The 21,444-nt window shown below is 28.4% G+C and overlaps 2 protein-coding genes and 1 long non-coding RNA gene across 5 annotated transcripts; 2 read left to right on the forward strand and 1 right to left on the reverse strand.

Moving 5' to 3' along the window:
- The first annotated feature begins 1,384 nt into the window (after window positions 1-1,384).
- On the forward strand, window positions 1,385-4,781 carry LOC123225126. Of its 3 annotated transcripts, none has more exons than XR_006504104.1 (3): window positions 1,385-1,639; window positions 2,152-2,334; window positions 4,496-4,781. XR_006504104.1 is itself a non-coding variant. In XM_044648995.1 (3 exons), exons 2-3 carry the CDS (start codon window positions 2,173-2,175, stop codon window positions 4,581-4,583), a joined length of 330 nt encoding a protein of 109 aa, XP_044504930.1. In that variant the 5' UTR covers window positions 1,387-1,639; window positions 2,141-2,172; the 3' UTR covers window positions 4,584-4,781. The 3 variants fall into 3 exon arrangements, 2 of the variants coding, with proteins under 2 accessions (XP_044504930.1, XP_044504929.1); XM_044648995.1 differs by having other exon boundaries at window positions 1,387-1,639; window positions 2,141-2,334; window positions 4,416-4,781; XM_044648994.1 differs by having other exon boundaries at window positions 1,390-1,639; window positions 4,416-4,781.
- Window positions 4,782-9,263: 4,482 nt separating this feature from the next.
- Window positions 9,264-9,967, forward strand: LOC123225414. Its single transcript, XR_006504125.1, has 2 exons — window positions 9,264-9,297; window positions 9,423-9,967. It is a non-coding gene; the product is annotated as an uncharacterized LOC123225414 (long non-coding RNA).
- Window positions 9,968-18,360: 8,393 nt separating this feature from the next.
- Window positions 18,361-19,337, reverse strand: LOC123226435 (transcription repressor OFP8-like). Its single transcript, XM_044650952.1, has one exon. The coding sequence runs from the start codon at window positions 19,119-19,121 to the stop codon at window positions 18,570-18,572; it is 552 nt and encodes a 183-aa protein (XP_044506887.1). The 5' UTR covers window positions 19,122-19,337; the 3' UTR covers window positions 18,361-18,569.
- Window positions 19,338-21,444: the final 2,107 nt, after the last annotated feature.

Here is a 21,444-nt window from a genome sequence, read left to right on the forward strand (position 1 = left end):
CTCATGGCTAGTTAGATTTAACAGAACTCTAACGCTTAAAATTTTTATCTCTTTTTACCCTTCTAAACTTTAAAAACTAAAATTTTCCCTCAGCCTAAGTTTTAAAAAATCACAATTTCGCCCTAGGGTTTGGTTTTGAAATCTCCGGTGACCTCTCCGGCCCCGTTGCCGACGGTTTCTCCCTCCCGAAGCAATCTCTCTTGCCGGCGATCTCTTTTCACCCCCTTAGAGGTCCGATCGGCATCAGAGGCGACTTGGGAGACGATTTTACCCTTATCACTGTTAGGATTTTGTTAAATCTAACCGATCATGGGTGGGTGTTTGATGTTTCTATAATTAAATGATGAAAACTTGAGAAAACATCAAACCTTGGGTGGGCAATAGTCGTTTGGCCTTTTTAAAACTTCAAAACGAATACAAGCCATACTTTTTGGGCAAGATGGTAGAGTCACCTTTTGCTGGACATGGTAAAAAGACAACGAAATTATAGGCAGCATTCATTATGAAACTGTGATGTTAAGGTTGATGTTAAGGTTGATGGGATCCAATGACCAAGTTGATGGTCAAAGTCCAAAGAGAGCCTAGAACTGAGACGTATCACGTGAGGTTGGTGGGACTAGACAAGTTGTGACAATGCCAGGAAGAGGAGGTAATTGAAAAGGTAACAAAAGAAGAGAAAGAATGATACATGACTTGCACCCGGGACAAAATAAATTAAAATAAGAACACGAGAGGAATAAAAATAAAGAAAAAGGATGTTAGGGACTTAAAGTCGTATATTTAATAAATAGTATATAAATATATAAAATTAGATTTTAATATAAATTAATTGATTTTATATTATATAATTTTGATTTTTATATTTTTACATTTAATATATATATTTTGATATGATATCATAATATATATTTTTGAATAATATATTTATCACAAAATAAACACAATTAATTGACAAACTTAACATTTTACAAGTGATTAGTATAAAATATAAAAAATTAAATTTTAATATAAATTAATTAATTTTATGTAATATAATTTTAATTTTCAAATTTATAAACTTAGTATATATATTTCAACAAAGGACAATCGTCTTCAAGGGTTAGTGGGTTAAAAACTGTTTCGTCAATGGGTAATATGACCCACTAAAGGGATAATTACGTAATAAAGGCAGTTTCGTTAAGAATATTTTTATGTTTTTGTTGTTTTTATCTTAAAATGTAATAAAATTTTATAACAAATATCTAATTTATTATATTTTAAGATAGTTTAAATGGAAAATAGAATGTCTCCCTTTTCAATAGATATTTTACAAGCAATATAATATAATATAATATAATGCACTTCAAGATATTTTAATAATTTCCCGTAGCATTGGGTAACTAATAAGAATAACGGCAGTAAGAACTAAGAAGTGAGAAAAGTGATCTGAAAATTGGAAAAAAGGAACTGAAAAGCTAAAACCTCTACGAAAATCCAGAATTAGCGCTTTCAGAACCCAAATCAATTTGAAAAATTATTTCAACACAATCTGTTAACCCAATTCCTATCAACATTTTATTTTGATTTCAGCTTCAAAAATGTGGTTGTAGATTTATTAATCCTCGATTATGAAATTAGGGCTTTCTCTCAAATTCGATCAGTAAGTTCATTTTCGCTCTTTTATTTTTAATTTCTCGAATCTCGCCTCTCTTCGACAATAAAATTAGGTCGTTCATGTTTGTTTGCTGAGAAAATGTTGGAATTTTGTACGAATGAACTGATTTAAGTTGTTGATAATTGGCTGAGTTGACTCTGCCAGAATAACTGAAAATTTTTTCAGTATTTGGAAAAGTTTCCTTGTTAATTTGTTAGGGTTTGGTGTACATACTTAGGTTAAATGCTTCTTGAAAAGCATTTTTTTTTAGAAAAGTATTGTAAGAAATCTTTGGTAAGCACTCTATTGATGCTTTCGAGAAACCATTTATAGGTTTTTTTTTTTTTTTAAGTCCGTTTTATTTATAATCACGGAAAAGCGTTTCTTCAAGGAACATTTAACTACACACTCTTACTAATTGGTATGCTATTTGTCTACCTTTTTCTGGATAAATTATAGGGGTTCTTTTATGGGTGATTGTTTTTGTTTGATTTACCGAATGCTTAGTTCTTGAACAGGTTTTGTGAAAGCTGCTTTTAATGATGTCAAGACCCTTGTTACTTGTATTTCTACTGCTTATACTCATAATCACCTCTCAGTTTGAGTGGCGACAACAATTTGTTGCAGACCTTGACACTACACCGACTATCAACCAGAAGCAGTACCAAATTTCGAAGAGGGAAGAAGCTGTAAAAGAGAAGGTAATAAATTTTTCATTTTTAGATATGTTTGCTTCCTTCAGGACCTTAATTAATTTCTGAATTTCTAAAATAATTTGAAAACAACTTCTGCCAACTGAACTAAGAAATAAAGTTTTGGCTTCTTCAATTAGAAATGCCTGCAAACATTTAATTACACTTATTTTCACGTTGGGATTGATCTATTCGCATTTGCTTTGTTAATGTGATCACTTTCAGTTACTTACATATATTGTTATGAGGGTTTAAATCCCTGCTTTAAGGTCCTGTATCAGCTAAGTGTCCATAGAAAGAATGTAAGACTATTCAGTTGTATTTTGAATGTTTCTGTGGTGGGAAAGTCTTTCCTTGATGCCACTGATGATTTCTTTTCTTTTCTTTTTCTTTTTATAAAGAAACATAGAGGATATTTCAGTTATGCGATAAGTGCTTTAATTAAGTGGTTCAGTTACATATACTATGTGGAGCTTTAAATAACCACTTTAGGGTCCCTATAAGTTAACTGGTCTGTGGACAGAATGTTAGGCTGTATGCAATTGTATTTTGAAATTTTCTACGACCAGGTAAGCCTTTCTTTTGAACCGCTGATGATTAAAAAGTAAGAATAAGAAGCATAGAAAGTATTTGAGTCGTGTGATAAGTATTTACATTGCCTGGTTTTGTTACACGTATTGCTTACTAAGGTTTAAATCCTTGCTTTATCTTAAGTGATCCCTGGAAAGAATGTGAGGCTAAAATGCAAGAAATTTTAGTGGCTTACATTGAAATTTTCTCGAACTAGAGGTGTAAAATGGATCATGTTGTGTTGCTAAACCTCAGTCCATTTTGTGCACTGTGGCATGATAATGTCAATTGGGGTAACATGGTTTTCCTTTTGTCATGTTGTTGCGATATAGTTGTTTTACTCTTTTCCTCTTGGTTATTTATTTTATTTTTTTAAAGAAAAATGACAGTAGTTGTTTTGAACTATCAAGTGGGTAAGTTTACTTGTATTTTCCTTTTAAATTTAAAATTTAAAATGTCATGTTGTCTCATGTCAACCTTTCTTGCTATCCTAGTATGTGTAATGTTGTGGCATGGTGGGGCTATCCATTTTGTCCCACATTCTTGCCACAGCATAGATTGTCAGTCTTGTCATACCTGTATAAACACTAAACTGGGTTGTGTTGTACCTATACTTGTCCAGTGCAATTTATACTAAATTTGACCATAGACAGAAACAAATGACTTATATAGCTTATGTGATAATTCTTTCTAATCATGACATTTCTGGCTCCCATGCATTCTGTGTTTGGGAAATTATGACTTGATATATTAATATGCTATAACAACTTTGGTGCTACTGGTTTGCTTCCTATTCTATTAGTAAAATTATGAATCTGTTGGCTACCTTTTTATATTAGGTTTGCTTTAATCATCTTATTTCATCACGAGAAAATAATTGCAACTGATTAATTGTGTACGCCAATGTACTAGTTGCAATACTTGCATCCGCTACATTAGGTTGGCTAATTTTTATGTTCGTTCTGTTAGGTTATGACAAGATGGCTGCATTTTTGCTATCTAATAACAATAAAATATTATGATCATTTTGCATATGGTTTTGTACTTGCTGTGATTATGCTGGCACTCACAGTGTTTCAGACATTATACAGCATAATAATTCTTATAATCATCATCTTTAGTTTTAATGGCAGTTGTATAATGCTTACTGCTAATTGTAAACTACTGGCATGCACGTATGATGAAATAGATAGCATTGATTATCATAAGACTGGCTGTTTGATAAACGCGACTCTTAGTAGTATATTGTTTCAAGCATACACAAATGATTATCAATTATGTGGGTATCCAGTAGTGTTCACATTCTCTTGATTGTTCTTAATTTAGTTCTTATGATTAAGTTAGTATTTTGTAATCTGAAGGGAGAGCCAAAGATAAAAACAGCTTGTAACACATCTGATGTTATAGATAATTTAATTTATACATGTGTCATCTGATGTATGCATTATGCAAGTGAAGTAGTTATAGCATGGTTTGGGAGATTAATCTTTGCTTAATGTTTGCTAAATAATAACTTGCAGATTATCTTATCACAAGAGAAGAATATACAGAGACTTAATGAACTTGTACGGAGTCTTCAGGAACAATTGTTGTTGTGCAGGGACAGTAATAGGACGACAAATGGGACTGTAAACCACATGACCAACCATGGTATTGAGCTTGAACGACAGCAAATGCTGGAGGACTAGGCAAAGGCCATACAACTGTCTCTTTAAATATTTGGTCTGTTGATGTTGTAAAACCTTCATCTCTGTGCCCAATTTCATTTTGAGGTTCTTTCTGATGTGAGTTTTGTATCTTCTTCATTCTACTGAAACATTTGTGATGTTATAGGGCCACTATACCCATTTGAAGTAATTTATAGGTAAAAAAGCAGTGTATTCTTATGTTGATCTAGTGTGACAAAACTTACAATAGGTATCTGAGCCAGCTCTTAATCAGAAACTAAGAGCTAAAATGAACATGATATAATATAAAAACCTACAAGGTGGAAGTATTTATATATTGCTTTTTGTAATATTTAAAAAAAAAAATGACTCAGACTAAATATTGTTGACGAAATGTCAGTTCTCGAAAGAGTTTTTGTGTTCTACAGAAGATGTGGCTTCTTTTACCAAGCTGATTATCCAAATTCAATTATAGGGTAGTTTCTGTAAGGAATCAGGATTCTGAAGTTGAATTAATACTGTACCGTGGTTCAGTTCGTATCGCTGCCGTACATATAGGTCATTACTGTCTTATCCATCTTATCTGAAGTACATTTGCCGCTGGTTTAGGTGTAACGCATTCATATTGATTGCAAAACTGATGCTACAACAGTTTCTCTGTGTACAAACAAAAAAGGAAGGGAAATTTAAATATAAATCATTATATTTTATTATATGATTAAATTATTTTAAATTAAAAATAAAATATTATTTAATTATATAATAATAAAAAATAGCACAATATTATAACTGTTTATTTTTTATACACGAATGTGTATACATATGAATATATCATTATGTGATTAAGTGTTACTTTATTATTAATTTAAAATTATCTAATCATATTATGACAAATTCATGTATATGTATATTTATATATAAAAAGTATCTACACATAATTTTATTGTAAAAAATATTTTAGAAATGAAGGAAACTAGGTATCTATTAGCCAAATAAATTACTTTACAATAAAATTATGTGTAAACACTTTTGAATACATAAATGATATATCGTTATGTAATTAGATCATTTTTAAATAAATATAAAATAATATCTAATTATATGATGATATATTAATTATATACAAAAAAATATGTAACATTACTCGTTATCTCGTTCATCAAAACCTAAGAAAATACTATTATACACAAACATCTACACATTTGGTTTGCTCATGAGAATTTTTGAAATATGAGAGAACAATGAGTCTCTTCCAACTACAGAAATTAAATAAGTAGATTTATATACATATTGATATGGTAATTAATCTTATATGTTTTGTCATCTTCTTTCCTTTATTTTTAATTTAAGTTATATAATCACCTTTTAAATACATTAGTTTCTATCAAAACATTTGTATATAAAGTAATATTAATTATTATTGTAAACCTTAGCAAAATTTTGCACATGCATGTACCTCAAAGTAATCACTTACCCAGAAAAAACATAATTAAGGACTTTAATGCTTATTTTGTTATCCATTCTTTGGTAAACTTGTATTTTAATATACTTTATTATACATTTATTCTCCTAAGATGAATTAAATTTGTTGTCAATAAGTTTGTTGTTGCACTCCTCGTATAACTAACACTTAAATCTATAATCTATTTTAATAAAATTATGTATACCCATTTTAGGTATACAAAAATGTATACACTTATATGTGTCGTTATATAATTAGGTAATTTTAAATTAAAGATACAGTAATACTCATTCATATGATAACACATATAAATGTATATATAATTGTGTATCCAAAGTGAATATACATTGTATTGCTCTATTTATTTTGGCAATAAATTTGCTATGGTACTCCTAGTCTCCTACTTCCTATTAGGGTTAAAATAATATACCAACTTTGCTAGAATTTTAAGAAAAATAAAGAAAAATTTTCGATTTTTATCTCCTTTAATCGAAAAAATAATTAGATATATGAAATTAAACTACTTATTTACATTAATAATAAAGATTAAAAAAATGTTATGAACTCTCTAAGTTAAAATATGAGAGGTTTGACAATAATTTTAAGCCTTTAAAGGTGTAAGTTAGGTTCCCAAACTATATGATATATCATTGTAACTTACCTTTTAAATTATATTATGGTTAATAGAGTGGAGGAAAGAAAAAGGACATTTAATTTTGATGGATGCTAGCAAATGTTGGTGGAAATTAAATATTGGACTTTTAAGATATTGCATTATTACTTGGTCATCTTGTTATATAGTAAAATTATTCATTACATTTATGAGTCTACTCTTCAGTCCCTTAAGAATATAAAGTCTTGTAATAAAGCATATTATATGATATTATACGTATGAAATTAGTATATAAAGTCTTGTTTAATATTCTACATTTTTTATTATTTGGTAACATAACATATTGTATAATATTATACATGTAAATTTAGTATATGAAGTCTTATAAGTTGTTCCTATCACACTTTGAGAATTTTAATTACAATATAATTTTTTCAATTCTTGATTAATCAATGTCACACTTATGAGTCTAATCATCAGTCCCTTGTTGATTCTGAAATTTAATTTCACACTTTAAGTTTATTAATCAATCTTAGCATTCAATCAAAACTTACTTAACAATTTTATAATATACCATGTTTAATTATTAAGTAAAAATATAAAAATTAATTTAAAAAACAATTAAAAACTCATCTATCGTACATATGACATTTTTACCATGGAAACCCAAATAAAAATAAAATAAAATAAAAAACAAGAGGGCCTCAATCACAACAAAGAAAAGCACAAATCCACTATAAAGTCAACTTCTTTAAATTTGCCCTTTTTTTGTCACAACTTCCACCATAACTGGCCGAACTTTGAAACTTCAAAAACCAAGATTCTTCTACAATAAAACTATTTACACCCATTTTTTATACACAATTTGTATATACAGATAAGATATTATCATGTGATTAGATGTTTCTTTATCATATGATGACATATGTTTTAAAATCACATAATTACATGATGACACATCATTGTGTATATAAATTGTGTACTAAAAATGGGTACACATAGTATTGCTCATTCTTCTATCACAACCAAATGATAATTAAAAAAACTATTTAAAAATATCAAAATCATTTAATCATATAATAATATATCATATATAATATATTAATTTATATATTAAAAAATGTGTATATATAGTTTTATTGATATTTATAACATGACTAACGTTATATGGGGCACATTAAGAGAATACCATTCATAAAAGTGCTTTATTTCACTTAGATATTTTTAAAATATGATTTACTTTATTAAATAAATCAGAAAAATGTTTCTTTATGCGTGTGTCCTAACCAACATATATGTATGTGTTTGAAATATTGGAATGCAATTTCGATACATTAACTTATTTATTTTGTTTCTTATATAACACCATTTATCGATACTTCAATGGTAACATGTGATAAAATAATGAATATCCTTTACTGAGTTAGAGATTTCTTGACCTAACTCTTATATATGTGGCTGATGTGTAATTGTGTATGTAAAATTATGATATTATATCAATAATTAGTTTCAGGATTTATCTTATTTGATATAGTTGATTTTGGTCTAATGTGACAATTTAGTTTGAATAAGATTCCTTATTACAAAAAAAAAAAAAAATTATTATGTCAAGTCTAGAAACATAGTTATGTAAGCTTTAACAAGGATGTCAAAGTTAAGTGACCTAAAAATGGCTTGCCATTATGTTTCATTAATATCATCGTGAAAAAAAAGATAAGTCACCACAGATAACCACTACCGCAACGTGGTTACCTTCTAATTTATTAATTTTTAGCCCTCAATTAGGTTCGCCATTAAGAAAATTGAATCACCTTCCAACCACAAGGATAATGACAAAATTAATTAAATGAAAGTTTATCTAGGGTTTTTGTATCTGTAAAGCAATATGTGAGCACCTTCTCCTCTTTAATTATAGTCAATTCAACCCTTCATTGTCATAATAAAACTTTTGAAATCATAATTTTGTGAAAATTTATGAATACCCACATTCAAAATTAACAATTTATTTAAAATTTTTACTTTAAAACAAACATAATCTAACAAATAATTGGAAAATTCCCTTAAGAATATACTGAATCTATAGGGTTTAGTTAAAAGCAGGTAATAACAATCTAAGAATTGTTCAAGAAACCCAAAATAAATTAAAATTTTAAATCCCATTAACTAGAGCCCTAACCAAATAGGTAATCCATGAGTGTATGTTTTTTAATAAAATAATATATACAAATAAATTATATAAACTGGTATGACAGTTTGTGATTGGGTGATATGATTATTTACTTTTTCTCACATCGCTTAATCAGATGTTATTATTTTAGTTTTTATATATGAATTTATACAATTTATTTATATACGTAAAATATTACTCATACATGTTTTCTCTTAATAAAAATAATGTTACTCTCTCAAACTTCATCGGAAAAAAAAAAATGTAATATACAAAGTGATAATAAATTTTTAGGCACTTAGTCAATTTCTTCTACCTATTATTTGTTCCATTAAAGTCATCGTTTCTGTTTGCAAGTCTTAATTTTTCTTTACCATCCATTCCTACCCATAAGTAACTAACATTTAAGAAAAAACTCTGTTCCCTCTCTCTATATATTTCCCTAGTTATTCCAAAACTATCAACGCAAAAACAACACGTATTATTAACACTAGTTTGCTCTCTCTATCTCTCTCTCTCTCTCTCTCTCTTTGCAACTTCAATTTCCTTTTCGTTAGGTGAATTCTCTTTCATTTTCACTGTTCTTTGATTTTAATTCTTTTAATTCTGTGGTCTCAGGGGAAAGTACTATACTACAAAGAAGTTAAATATTTAGATTCAAAGAACAGCAGAAGATGAGTCGAAGAGGTAACAGTCCAAAGCTTGAGTTGAAGTTGAACTTATCGGCGCCGCGGCTGACGGTGCAAGCAAACCAGGAAGTTGAATCCCCAACCGCGTCGGTTTCTTCATGGGAAATGTCACCGGAGAGTTCATGCGTGTCATCGGAGCCTGAAGAGACAACGAGTACCCCAATGAATTACACTAGTAGCCCAGCAGTAACGACTCCAATGGTGCTGGCGGCCTGCCCTCGATGCCTAATGTACGTTATGTTATCAGACGTCGATCGAAAATGTCCAAGGTGCAAGAGCGCCGCCTTGCTTGACTTTCTTAATGAAGAAAATACCAAGAAGACGAACAATTAATAAACACTAACTACTTAGGTTCCTCTCTCTTTCTTCTTGTTCATGGGCAACTAGGACTATCGTCTCTCTTTTTCAATGCTAAATTTGATGTATTTTCTTTTACTTCTTATGTTGGAATTATTGGTTAACCTTTTTCTCTAAGTACTTCGTTTGTTCTTCTATGTAATTATTCCTCCAAATGCAAATTTATTTTGGTTAAGTTAGGAAAATCACAATCTTTATTCCTGGAAATGCAAATTCCTGAATAAAGAACAATGACTTTTAATAGTCAAATATATCAAATGAATGATAATAAGAAAATGGCTCTTGTGTGCTTAAGAATATTAGAAAGACTAGTTACTTTTTCAATTTACTTCAAAAAAAAAAAAAAACCCGCATAAATTCTATAATACAATAAAATTATACATATATATATTTTATATATAATTTAAATACACTGATAATATGTTATCATATGATTAGATAGTTTTGAATTGAAAATAAAATAATATTCAATTATATGATAAAATATCATCTATGTACCTAAATTATATATTATATATATATAGTATTACTCTTTAGAATAAATCAATTTAATTCTCAATCGAAATCAATTTAAATAGACGAAGAAGATTATAAAAGGATAGAAGATCATATAGAGGAAAAAGTAAAAAAGATATTTAAAGAACAAAAGAGCAATGAAAAAATATTATAAAAAAAGAAAAAATATATAATATAGAGTCCCTTATTTATGGTAAAACTATAATTTTTTTTCTTTTTTCTCTGAGTATCTTTTCTTTGACTCATTTCAAAGAATAAAAACGATTTTGTATACTTCCTATGCTTAATTTAATTTCAAATTTACGATGGTTTCTCATGTGTTTTTTCTTTGAAATTCAAAATCTCATTTATATTAATTAAACAGGTAAATTTAAGTTACAATAATTAAACTCATAATGACACAAATGATTTCTCATCGTGTTATATAGCCAAGCTTCCCCATTAGATGATAAATTGGCAAGTGTAGTCTCCTATAAATTAAATGACTGTAATAACCGTGCCATTTGGATTTCTAATAAATATATTAATTCAAAAGAATAATAATTATATTTTGAATTTCACGAATAAATTTCTTACACATTTGAAATATTTAATTTACACATCAAAATATAAAGACTACCTATAAAATAATCGAAATAACTCTATAAGCCATGGTTTTTTGAAAGACTAATAAATTAATTATTAAAGCTTCGCACTTGCAAATATATATATATATATATATATATATATATATATATATATATATATATTTGAAAATAATAGTTATATATTTGTTGATGCAGAAATTTTTATAGGGTAAAAATCCCCACCTTGAAATTTCTTTAGTTCAAGATGATCTTATTTGCATGAATAATGTTAACTCATGGTAAACTTTTTATGAGTCAACTTTTTATTTAAAAAAGTGAAAAACAAAACTCCATACTCCATGGTCAGGCTTGTGCATGAATAGTATTATTCTTCGAAATTTTCAAGAACCCCTTCTCATTTCTTTAACCATCTTAATTCAATAAAGATAATTAAGTAATTTAATCAAAACACTTAATTGTCACACCGATAAAAAGAGTAATATTATTTATATATATTTTAAATATATAAAATAAATATACAAATATATATTATTGTATTATTAGATTTTATTTTTATTTTAAAATAAATTAATTACTAAATAATGAATTTTCTGTACTATAAAAAGTCCTTTGTGTGGCTGCATGTATTGCTGTACAATAATGTTGTGCATAGTAAAATTTGGTAAGTTTACAGTATTTGAATTGAATTATTGGATTCAGGAATTCATAATTAATGTGTACTGGAGGGATCAGTGCAATTACACGCAATTTAATTGGTTGCACAAGGGCAACTAATTAGATTAAATTTGTAGGGGCCCATGCTGGGCAGTTCGTGGTCCGATCTTACTGCAAAAAATTAGGCGACAGGACTTATTACCGCCAAAAAATTTTAATATGTTTTCAAAATTATATTTATAAAGTTTAAAAATTTAAAGAAATTATCTCGTTTATGAATTAATTATTATTAAAATTATTTTATTTATGTGTTAATTATTATTAAAATTTTTAATTAAAGATAGAGATAAATTTATTATTTTATTAATAATATTAAAAAATATAAAATATATTATATTTTTTTCTTTATATTTTAAAAACTGACAACTTCACTCATGTTTAAAGTATTTTAATTTTGAAAAATCACAATTTTTTACTCAAATCTAAGGTTATTTACTTAATCTCTCTGACTATCATCTCTAGCATTGAAGACTTTCTCTCTCCACCCTAAAACATTGGCTGGCACAGGATGAGATACAACAACCTCTCCTCTCTAGATATTTTCATCAAAGACTTTTGGTCTTTGGTTGTTGTGCCTTATAGTGCGTCAATCAATATTCTAAGGTAGAGAGGAAAGGTCGTTGATGTCAAAGATAGTGGTCGAAAGAGAGAAGAAAAAAACTATAGGTTTAGAGGAAAATTATGACTTTTTAAAGTTAAAAAGCTTTAAGTAGAATTGAAGTTGTTAGTTTTAAAATTTTAAGAGGAAAAATATGATAAATTTTATATTTTTTAATATTATTAATAAAATAATAATTTATCTTTATCTTTAATAAAAAAAATTAAGTACAATTAATATATAAGTAAGGCTTTAAATATTTTAAATCTTATAAATATGAGTTTGAAAATATATCAAAACTTAATAAAAAAAATAATCATTTGACCAAAAAATTATCAATGCACCCCCACGGTAGTTGACCTAATAATCTCTGACAATTAGGCGAAAACTCTCAGTTATGCCATTTTTGTGTGGCTGCTGTTTTAGCAGACACTTCAAAGACCACCGAACCACACCAGTCATTGAAATCAAGGACCACTGGCGGGTTTAATTATTTTTAATATGAACAATGTTGACTGCAGACAATTTTAACTGTACGATTAGGCATGCTATCTTGTGATTATGTACTAGTTTTTAAAACTGTTATTCAACAAAATTGAGTACTGTTTATTAAATACATCTATATAATACAGTGATTTTATACAAATTAACTCTATGATTTTTATGTTGTGAAAAAAAACAAAGCGGTCGTGAATCTTAGTCCCACTTTTTCCAAACAAGCAATGCCAAAATCAACCATATATGGTGGCAAAAATGGTTAAACACGAATGGAGAAGTTGACTAGTAGCAAATCATAGTGGTGAAATAGGAGATAAAGCAAATCATAGTGGTGAAATAGAGGACTAGTGTGTAGTGGTCAAATAAGTATAGATATTAATTTGACTCCTAACCAAAAATGTAGAGACAAAATCAACTTTGATCAATAAATAAAGGGAAATTGAAATTTTTATCTTTATTTTAATCCATGTATACATAAATGCTACTCATTATAAAGTTTAAATAAATATGTCACAACAGTAATCTACTTTATTAAAATATCTCTCTTTAATCTTTCATACAGAGATTCTCTCTCTTTCTCTGCAACTTTTTCTCTTTTCTTCCTCGTCTTTCAAGTGATAAATGAATTATGCAAAAAAATCCTCTCTCTTTGGAACTGTACTGCAAAAAATAGAATAAGTGTTTCAAAAACAAAAGACGAAAGGAAAAAAACTGAAAAGGAAAGTAAATTTCAGATTAAAAATTCTTCAAAGTAAAGATATAATTAAAAAAAACAACCCACCAAAATTTAACCACACCCACTTTATACCTTCGAAGAAATGACAATCGAAGAAGATCACTTAGTAGGATTTAATTGAAAAAAACAAAAGATTGACATTTAGTTGAAAAGAAAAGCTGAAAAATTAAAAAAAAAGTAAAAAAGGGTTGGCAAAAGTTGGCGTCAATTAAAAATGTGGGATATTAATTAAAATAGGCAAAATTTTATTCGCTTAAACCTTTTTAGACAAACCTACAATCATTTTACCTTTATAAGTAAATTTATTTGTAATTCCAAAAATAATCTCTCAGTCCTGTATGCGTAGGCACTGAAAGGAATGTTTAACTGTATGGGTACGTGCAGAGTGCGCGCAGTACGTGCGGAGTGCGCGCAGTACATGCGAAGTGTACAGTGCGTGCAGAGTGCACACACCCTCATATAATATATATAAACAGAGTGCAAGGGTACGCGTAGTGAGCGCGCTGCACACACCATTTCTTTTATATATATACATACATACATATATATATATATATATATATATATATATATATATATATATATATATATATATATATATATATAAAAGAAAGGGTGCGCACTCTACGCATCTAGCTTCTACGCACCCTGTATGATACCTACATGGCTGGGAGGGTATTTTTGGAGTTATAAAAAAAATTGTTTATAAAAGTAAAACTACTATATGTTTGTCTAAAAACATTTATGCGAAATTTTTTTTACCTATTTTAATTAATATCCCTAAAAAGGTTGGTCTTGGCCAACCTTTAAAATAAAAAGATTGGTGACCCAATTAACTTTTGAGGGTTGGCATGGCGTTAACGCCAAGGTCAACGCCAACCCTCAAAAGTAAACAAATAATAAGGGTTGGCCGCCAACCCTTTTATTCCCTTACTTGCTAAAGGGTCCAACCCTTTTTAAACTAAACTTTTATTTTACTGTTATGAATTTTGGATTTTCTTTCATGTGGTGGAGTCATATAAGTTAAAATATTATTTTCATGAAAGAAAATATAAAAATCTTTAAATGCAATGGACCCCATTGCATGAAAGAGAATCAAAAAAATCTTCAAATTCAATAGGGTCCATTGCATGGGTGTTGGCATCAACTAAATCTTTCATACAGTGAATTGAATTTTAAAAAAACATAAGCCAGTGGGTGTTGGCGTCACCAACCCCTTGGCGTTGTCACTAAGGGTTGGCGTTAACGCCAAGGGGTTGGCGACGCCAACCCGTTCTTCATCTGAAAATTTTTCAGATTTAAAATTTTGTATTTTGTAATCATTAATATAATATTATAATAACTTTAAACAATAAAAATAACATGAAATAACAGTATTAAATAATCTAACAACATAAAATCACAACAAAATTAAATTTCACATGAACTCATGGACATAAATCTATAATACATTATTTGATTTTCAATTGTTCATAAAGAAAACACATAACATATAAGTTTTATTGTTCAATCACATATTTTCTTTGTTGACGAATTTTTTTTCTCATACTACAGAGATTTCTTCCTCACTAGAAAGCTGAAGAAAAAAAGAGAGATAATATTCTCTCTTTCTGCGTGAGTTACATCAATAGATGGTATTTTCTACATGGGAGATGGTATTCTATTTTTCTGCATGAGTTACATTATTTGATTTTTAATTGTTCATAAAGAAAACACATAACATATAGTTTTATTGTTCAATAACATGTTTTCTTTATTGAAGAATTGTTTTTTCATACTACAAAGATTTCTTCCTCACTGAAAGGCTAAAGAAAAAAGAGAGATAGTATTCTCTCTTTCTGTATGAGTTACATTAATAGGGGTATTTTAGAAAAATGTTATACTATTGTGGTAGTTTTGTTTAAACTTTAAAATAAGTGATATATATGTATACACGGTAAAAAAAATTGGTAAAAATTTCAATCTCCTATAAATAAAAACTTGATATTGACTTATTTATTCTCTAATTTCAATCCAAGGCTGCAAAAATTGTTAAAAAAGAAGTTCAAAATGTGAAATCTATGCATAATGTCAAAAATTTTCTTATTGTTTTAATATAAATTGAATTTCAAGCACAAACAAAGCATATTCATCACCGTTATGGAGTCATTTTCATGACTCTAACACACTCCCCAACCAACCCCTTTGCTCATTCTCAAGTAAAGTCAGAAGAACTGTTTCCACATTCTCATAAAATCATACACAACCATATTCACCAACAGCCAAGGCATTTATGAAAAGGCTAGTGAGGAATTTAAGCGTATCAACTAAACAAACACAATCTTAAATAAAGAACTAAGGTTTCCACCATGTTTTGACTCTCGCCACACATGCTTTGCAAGCCCACATCTTGAGTTTATGTCAGGATGCAAAAATACAATAAAGTAGTTGTGTTCGCAAGCACAAAAGTCTTCAGAGAAGATAGTGACCAGTTTGATCAGCCTAGTTTGTATACAAGTATGGTAAGTCCGCTTCTATGTTTAACCTTAATCATACTTGACATAACTTACTCTGTTAATAAGCGAAGTTAATTTTTACAGCAACTTACACAACTTCAGTGACAAGGTTGTAAGAGAGTCCTGAAATACGTCAAAGACACATTATCCTCTAGACCAATTTTTCAAGTGGATATCTTTTGTAGCTGAACCGCTTTGCTGATTCTGATTGGGCAAGCAGTTTGTAAGATAAAGATCCACATCTGGGTATTGTATTTATCTTGAAGCTAATTTGATCCAATAAGTCTCTAAAAGGTTGAGCGTAGTAGTCTTATCCTCTATTGAAGTTGAATATATAGTATTAACACAAACTGCCAGTGATATATTATGGATCAAGAGTTTATTTTCTGAACTTGGCTTATAATTTACCTTATGTCTAACTATTTAATATTATAACCAAAATGTCATTTCTCTTGCATGTCTGGTCTTGTATTTCATACAAGAACAAAGTATACTGAATTCAGTGCTCCTCATATTCGAGATCAAATTTATTATTTAATATGTACCCTTAGGGGTGTTTGACTGAGAAAATTAAATATTGTTTTAGTAATCTATCTTTTATTACTTATATTACTTCATTTGGTTTATAAGTAATAAAAATTTCTGATAATTTTTTATTATCAATGATAATGTGACATGTAAGATAAAATATAATCTGATTATCATCGTCACCTTAGGTATTAAAAAATTGTCAAGATAATCTTGATTTTTATTATAACTATATTTTTATTTATTAATTTTTTTTAGAATAAAAATAATCTCATTTTTAATTAATATAACAAAAAATATAAAAAAATATTTTAGAATAATTATATCCAAGGGAATTTAAGTAAAATAATATTCTAATATTTTTTTATTACCTCTAATCAAACACAATAATTATTTATATTTATCAAATTTTATCAAACATAATAATAATTTATATCCAATAATCTTCAATGTAATTTATCTTTAAAATATTCTTTCAATTTTGATAATAAAATAGTCTTCAAACCAAAAGCCTCCTTAGAGTTTCAAAAGGTACATATCCTCACTAAAGCCTTAACTATAGCCAGGTTTGATGCTTGCACGAAAAAAATATTTGTTTGCGCTCTTGAGAACTTCTCATCATCCATATTTTCCTCTCTTCCAAACAATTTTGCGAAATTTGAAAGCTGTTGCTACTAATTCAATGCAGTAGTGTTATGAATGTTGTTAGGTGTTGATTGATGCAGAAGATGTTGGAAGTAGCACTGTTGCTGTTATTTGATATTGTTGATAGTGATGTGCTTGAATGTTGTAGTTTTTTGTTACTAGATAGATGTTGTTGTCTGGCACCGGTTGAAAATAGTAGTTTGCAATTATGTGGCATTGGTTGAAGAAGTTTTGTAGCAGTTTGTTGTTATTTGGCTAATGCAGAAATTTTGCTTGACTGATGAAGAACTTTGCAATTGTCTGTTGCTACAATTGTTCGTTGTTGTTTGGCTGATGAAGATATTTTGTTGTGAAGAAGTTTTGTTGTTGATTGTTTAATTCTGATTGTTAGACTGATGAAGAAATTTTGTTGTTAATAACAAAGTTAAAAGGAGTTGTTTTGTTTTAGTTTTTGGGTATTATCTTTACGATAAAATTATATATATTTATTTTGAGTATATATAAATAGATATACACTTAATACGTGTCATCAAATGATTCAATAACTTTGAATTAAAGATAAAATATTATTCAATCGCATGATTATATATGAATAACATTTGTTCGTTACGTTGTTGATGGATGCTGACGCTGGTTTAAGACAGGCCAAGTACAACAAAACAACAAGAGAAGAAGCTAGTAGCAGTTAAATGCAACTCAGTGTAAGAGATTTTAAAATTTTATGTAGTTTTCTTTAAAGACGGATGTTAGGACAAAATATAACTCCTCAAGTTTTTCTGTTAACAACAATCAGAGTGCCATCAACAATATTTTCTATTCCTGCTGCAATCTATTAGTTGCAACTCCTTTCATCTTTCAGTTTTAGTGTAAACCATAAGTACACACAATCTGCCACCGCTTATCAAATTAACAATGCAATGAAAAGTTAATAAAACTGGATTCGAATTGTGTTTATTCAAGGTTAAAAATAAATTTAACTCAAACGAGTCTGAAATGAGATCAATGATATTGTTTTAACTAACATCAAAACAATGTTATTTGAATTCAAACCGAATTCAAAGAATTTTGAGAGGAGTTTAAATGAATTTGAATTTAGATGAATTTTGGCTTAGATTCAAAAAGTTATAATATGAATGCCCATAGTTTTTAATAAATGCACCCAACCACTTAAATTAAATGTGCACAGTAACTTGTAAATGACCTTTTTGGATATTAACTGACACAGCATAAATATAAGACAAATAATATATATCGACATCTCACATTAGTATTAAATAAAATTGAAAACCCTTGCCTCCACCATTATTATACAACTCAAAGATCTCATTTCCCCCTCTAATCCATTTCCCACGTGTGAAATCAGTTCTCACATGCTACCACACATGTGCTAGCTACCATCAAACTAGCTTTGTGAATGATCCACATTCTTGGCATTCCAGATCTCTGTGAAAGCTCGAACGATAACATCATGGTGGCAAGGAGAATTTAGCCGCAAGAAGCATTTGAGAAGCTGTTGAAGGTCATCTTTATTGTAGATTTCTTTTTCCATAATCATCAGCAACATCGACTGCCGAAAATCCTGATACGGGTCTTTTGATTCCTTCACCACTGCAATGCTGTCGACCATCTTAGGGCACGGACTGGGGAGCTGAGAGGGCTTTGTTGGATCCATTTCAATCTCTGAGTCTTCCGTACAAGTGGAGGTCTCAGCGTTGAAGGAGAATGAAGTGGAAGAGAAGTCTTCGCTGTCCATTAATGTTGACGATGATTTACCATTGTTTTTCTCACAAGAACTTGAAGAAGAACTAGGGTTTATAATATTATGGGAAATTAGGGTTTTCTTGGGTCGTGGTTTTGGGTCATACACATCTGAGGGTTTCATGTTGCCACATCCACAGCCTGCATTGGCTGTGAACATAGATTTAAGGAGACTTTTCTTGTTGTTTGTAGACATCGGAGGAAGAAAACTGAAAGAAAGAAAAGAAAACTGAGATTTATTTGTTGGAAAGGTTTCAAATTTTGGATAGATTTGTTTGATAGATAAAGTGTTTAATTTGGTAAGAGTCGTTCTCAATAAAAGGTGGAAGCTTTTGGGAGATTTGAATGAGAAGGCGTTTATGGGTAAGAGCCATTTTCTCTCATGTTGTTGAGGGGGAATTTTTTTTTTTTTTTTTTTTAATGGCGGATTTTAAGGTCTGGGTTTTGGTGAAATATCTTATCTATATATTAATTTAAAATTATATATATATATTTGAAATTCAAAATGTTTGTATGTTCATGATAATGGATTACAAAGTCAACAAGTTTATTGTTTGACTTTAAATTTTTAAATTCTTATTGAAATAAATAAAAGAAACCTTTATTCAAAAAAAAAATAAAGAATTTTGTATAATATGGTATTTTTCATTCTTGTAAAAATCCATTTACTTTCAGTTAAAAAAAAAATTAATTGCACCCATAGATGTTTTTAGTAAAACATTGTCCCCGTGATGATTCCTCAATTCAATTAGAAATTTTGTTTTAATAAAATTATACATACAAACAAATTTTATAGATTTATCTGTATAAATTAAAATGATAATTTGTGATATGATTATTTATTTTTTTAATTTTAAAATTATCCAATCAAATCTTTGATTGTATAAAGAGAAATCATATGTCTAGGCTTTATAATTTATTTTTTTAATTGAACAAAATTAATGTTAAAGAAGGTAGATATCATAAATTCATCTTAATCACCACAGGACTTCCATTGATCCTTGGATTCTTGGATTTCTTTCATTTTGGTCAATTTCTTTTTTTTTTTTTCAAAGAGTAATCTACATTCTCCCACTAAGGTTTAGCCAATAGATAATGACATAAATCAAATTATTTTACCCAAAATCTAATTCCGTCAATAAAAAATATTCTAATGCAATATCAAAAAATTAAATTATTATATAATCTTTAACTATTTCACTTTTTTAAATTATTAAATTATCCTAAAATTAACAAAATTTTAAAAATCTTTTTAGATATTCAATTTATATCAACACGAAGCCTTGTTATTTCCCCGTAGATTCATTTTCATCCCTTCTCTCACCCAACCCACCACTTCATTGGCCAAAGTTTACGATATATGATGAAACTTTTGTCATTTCTTCTATGTAATTATAATTATTTTTTTATTATTAATATTTCAGTTTTAACATTTGGCATAAATGTTTTAGTTACTGAAAATACAAGGGTGGTTTTTAAATAATTTCAACACATAATTGTAATTTGTTAATTTAGACGAACGGAAAGGCAGTAGTGGGTAAAGGCCTTTTTGAGCTCAACTTGGCCCTCTTCCTTAACCACAAATTTTGAGAAGGGAGAATAAGTTTATAATAAAAGGATAGATTCAAACTAAGTTGGTATGAATTTAAGTTTAAATTTGATTTAAATAAATTTGAAATAAATTTAACACAAACGAGTTTAAATTTAAAAGTTTAATATTTTAAAATTCAAGTTTTAAAGTATTCAATTCGATAAGCTTGTAAATTTAAAAAATTTGATATAAAACAATATCATTTTAAGTAATATAAATTAAAACGATATTATTTTAATAATGAGTTAAACTAAGATCTCCCATTGAGTTTAAGTTTGACTTTTTTTTAAATAAGTCAAACTCAAACTCTTTTAAAACGAGTTTAAACTTATCTTTATTTAAATTAAATCAAGTTTGACTTGAATTTAACTTAACCATAACTATTTCCATTTTGTTACAAAATGGGAAATATTATTTTTACTTTTATTAATATAATTAGTTTGTTTTAAAATAAAATAAAATAAATTATCATATTTAAACTCATTTAATTATATAAATTATTTTAAATTCGTCCCTTGTCCAATACTAATTGGACTTAGGAAATCGTGAGGGTAAACTGGGTTTTATCATAATTGAGATGAGTCCTCTTCTGTGTCTCTCACAATGATTTGAAAACCAAATTGTACAGGATAATTTAGTCAGTTAAATTGGTTAAATCAAAAATTAATTTTAAATTTGATCTAATTAATATAAAAAATTAGTTATACTATTGATTTAGCCAAATCTGATTAAAAATCGAGTTTAACTTTTGAATTTTTTTAAGTAGTATTTGGTTTCATAAAAGTAGCAACAACCCTGCCAACCCCGTCTCTCACCTTCAACAAAACCAATTTCAAACTCTGCCCCTCTACTTCTTCCCTTCAATCTTCTAAACCCATCTTCAAAACCTTCAATATGAGAGCCATCCAACAGAAAGCACAAGAATTAC

The sequence above is a fragment of the Mangifera indica genome, chromosome 9 (assembly GCF_011075055.1).
Source record: "Mangifera indica cultivar Alphonso chromosome 9, CATAS_Mindica_2.1, whole genome shotgun sequence".
NCBI lineage: Eukaryota > Viridiplantae > Streptophyta > Magnoliopsida > Sapindales > Anacardiaceae > Mangifera > Mangifera indica.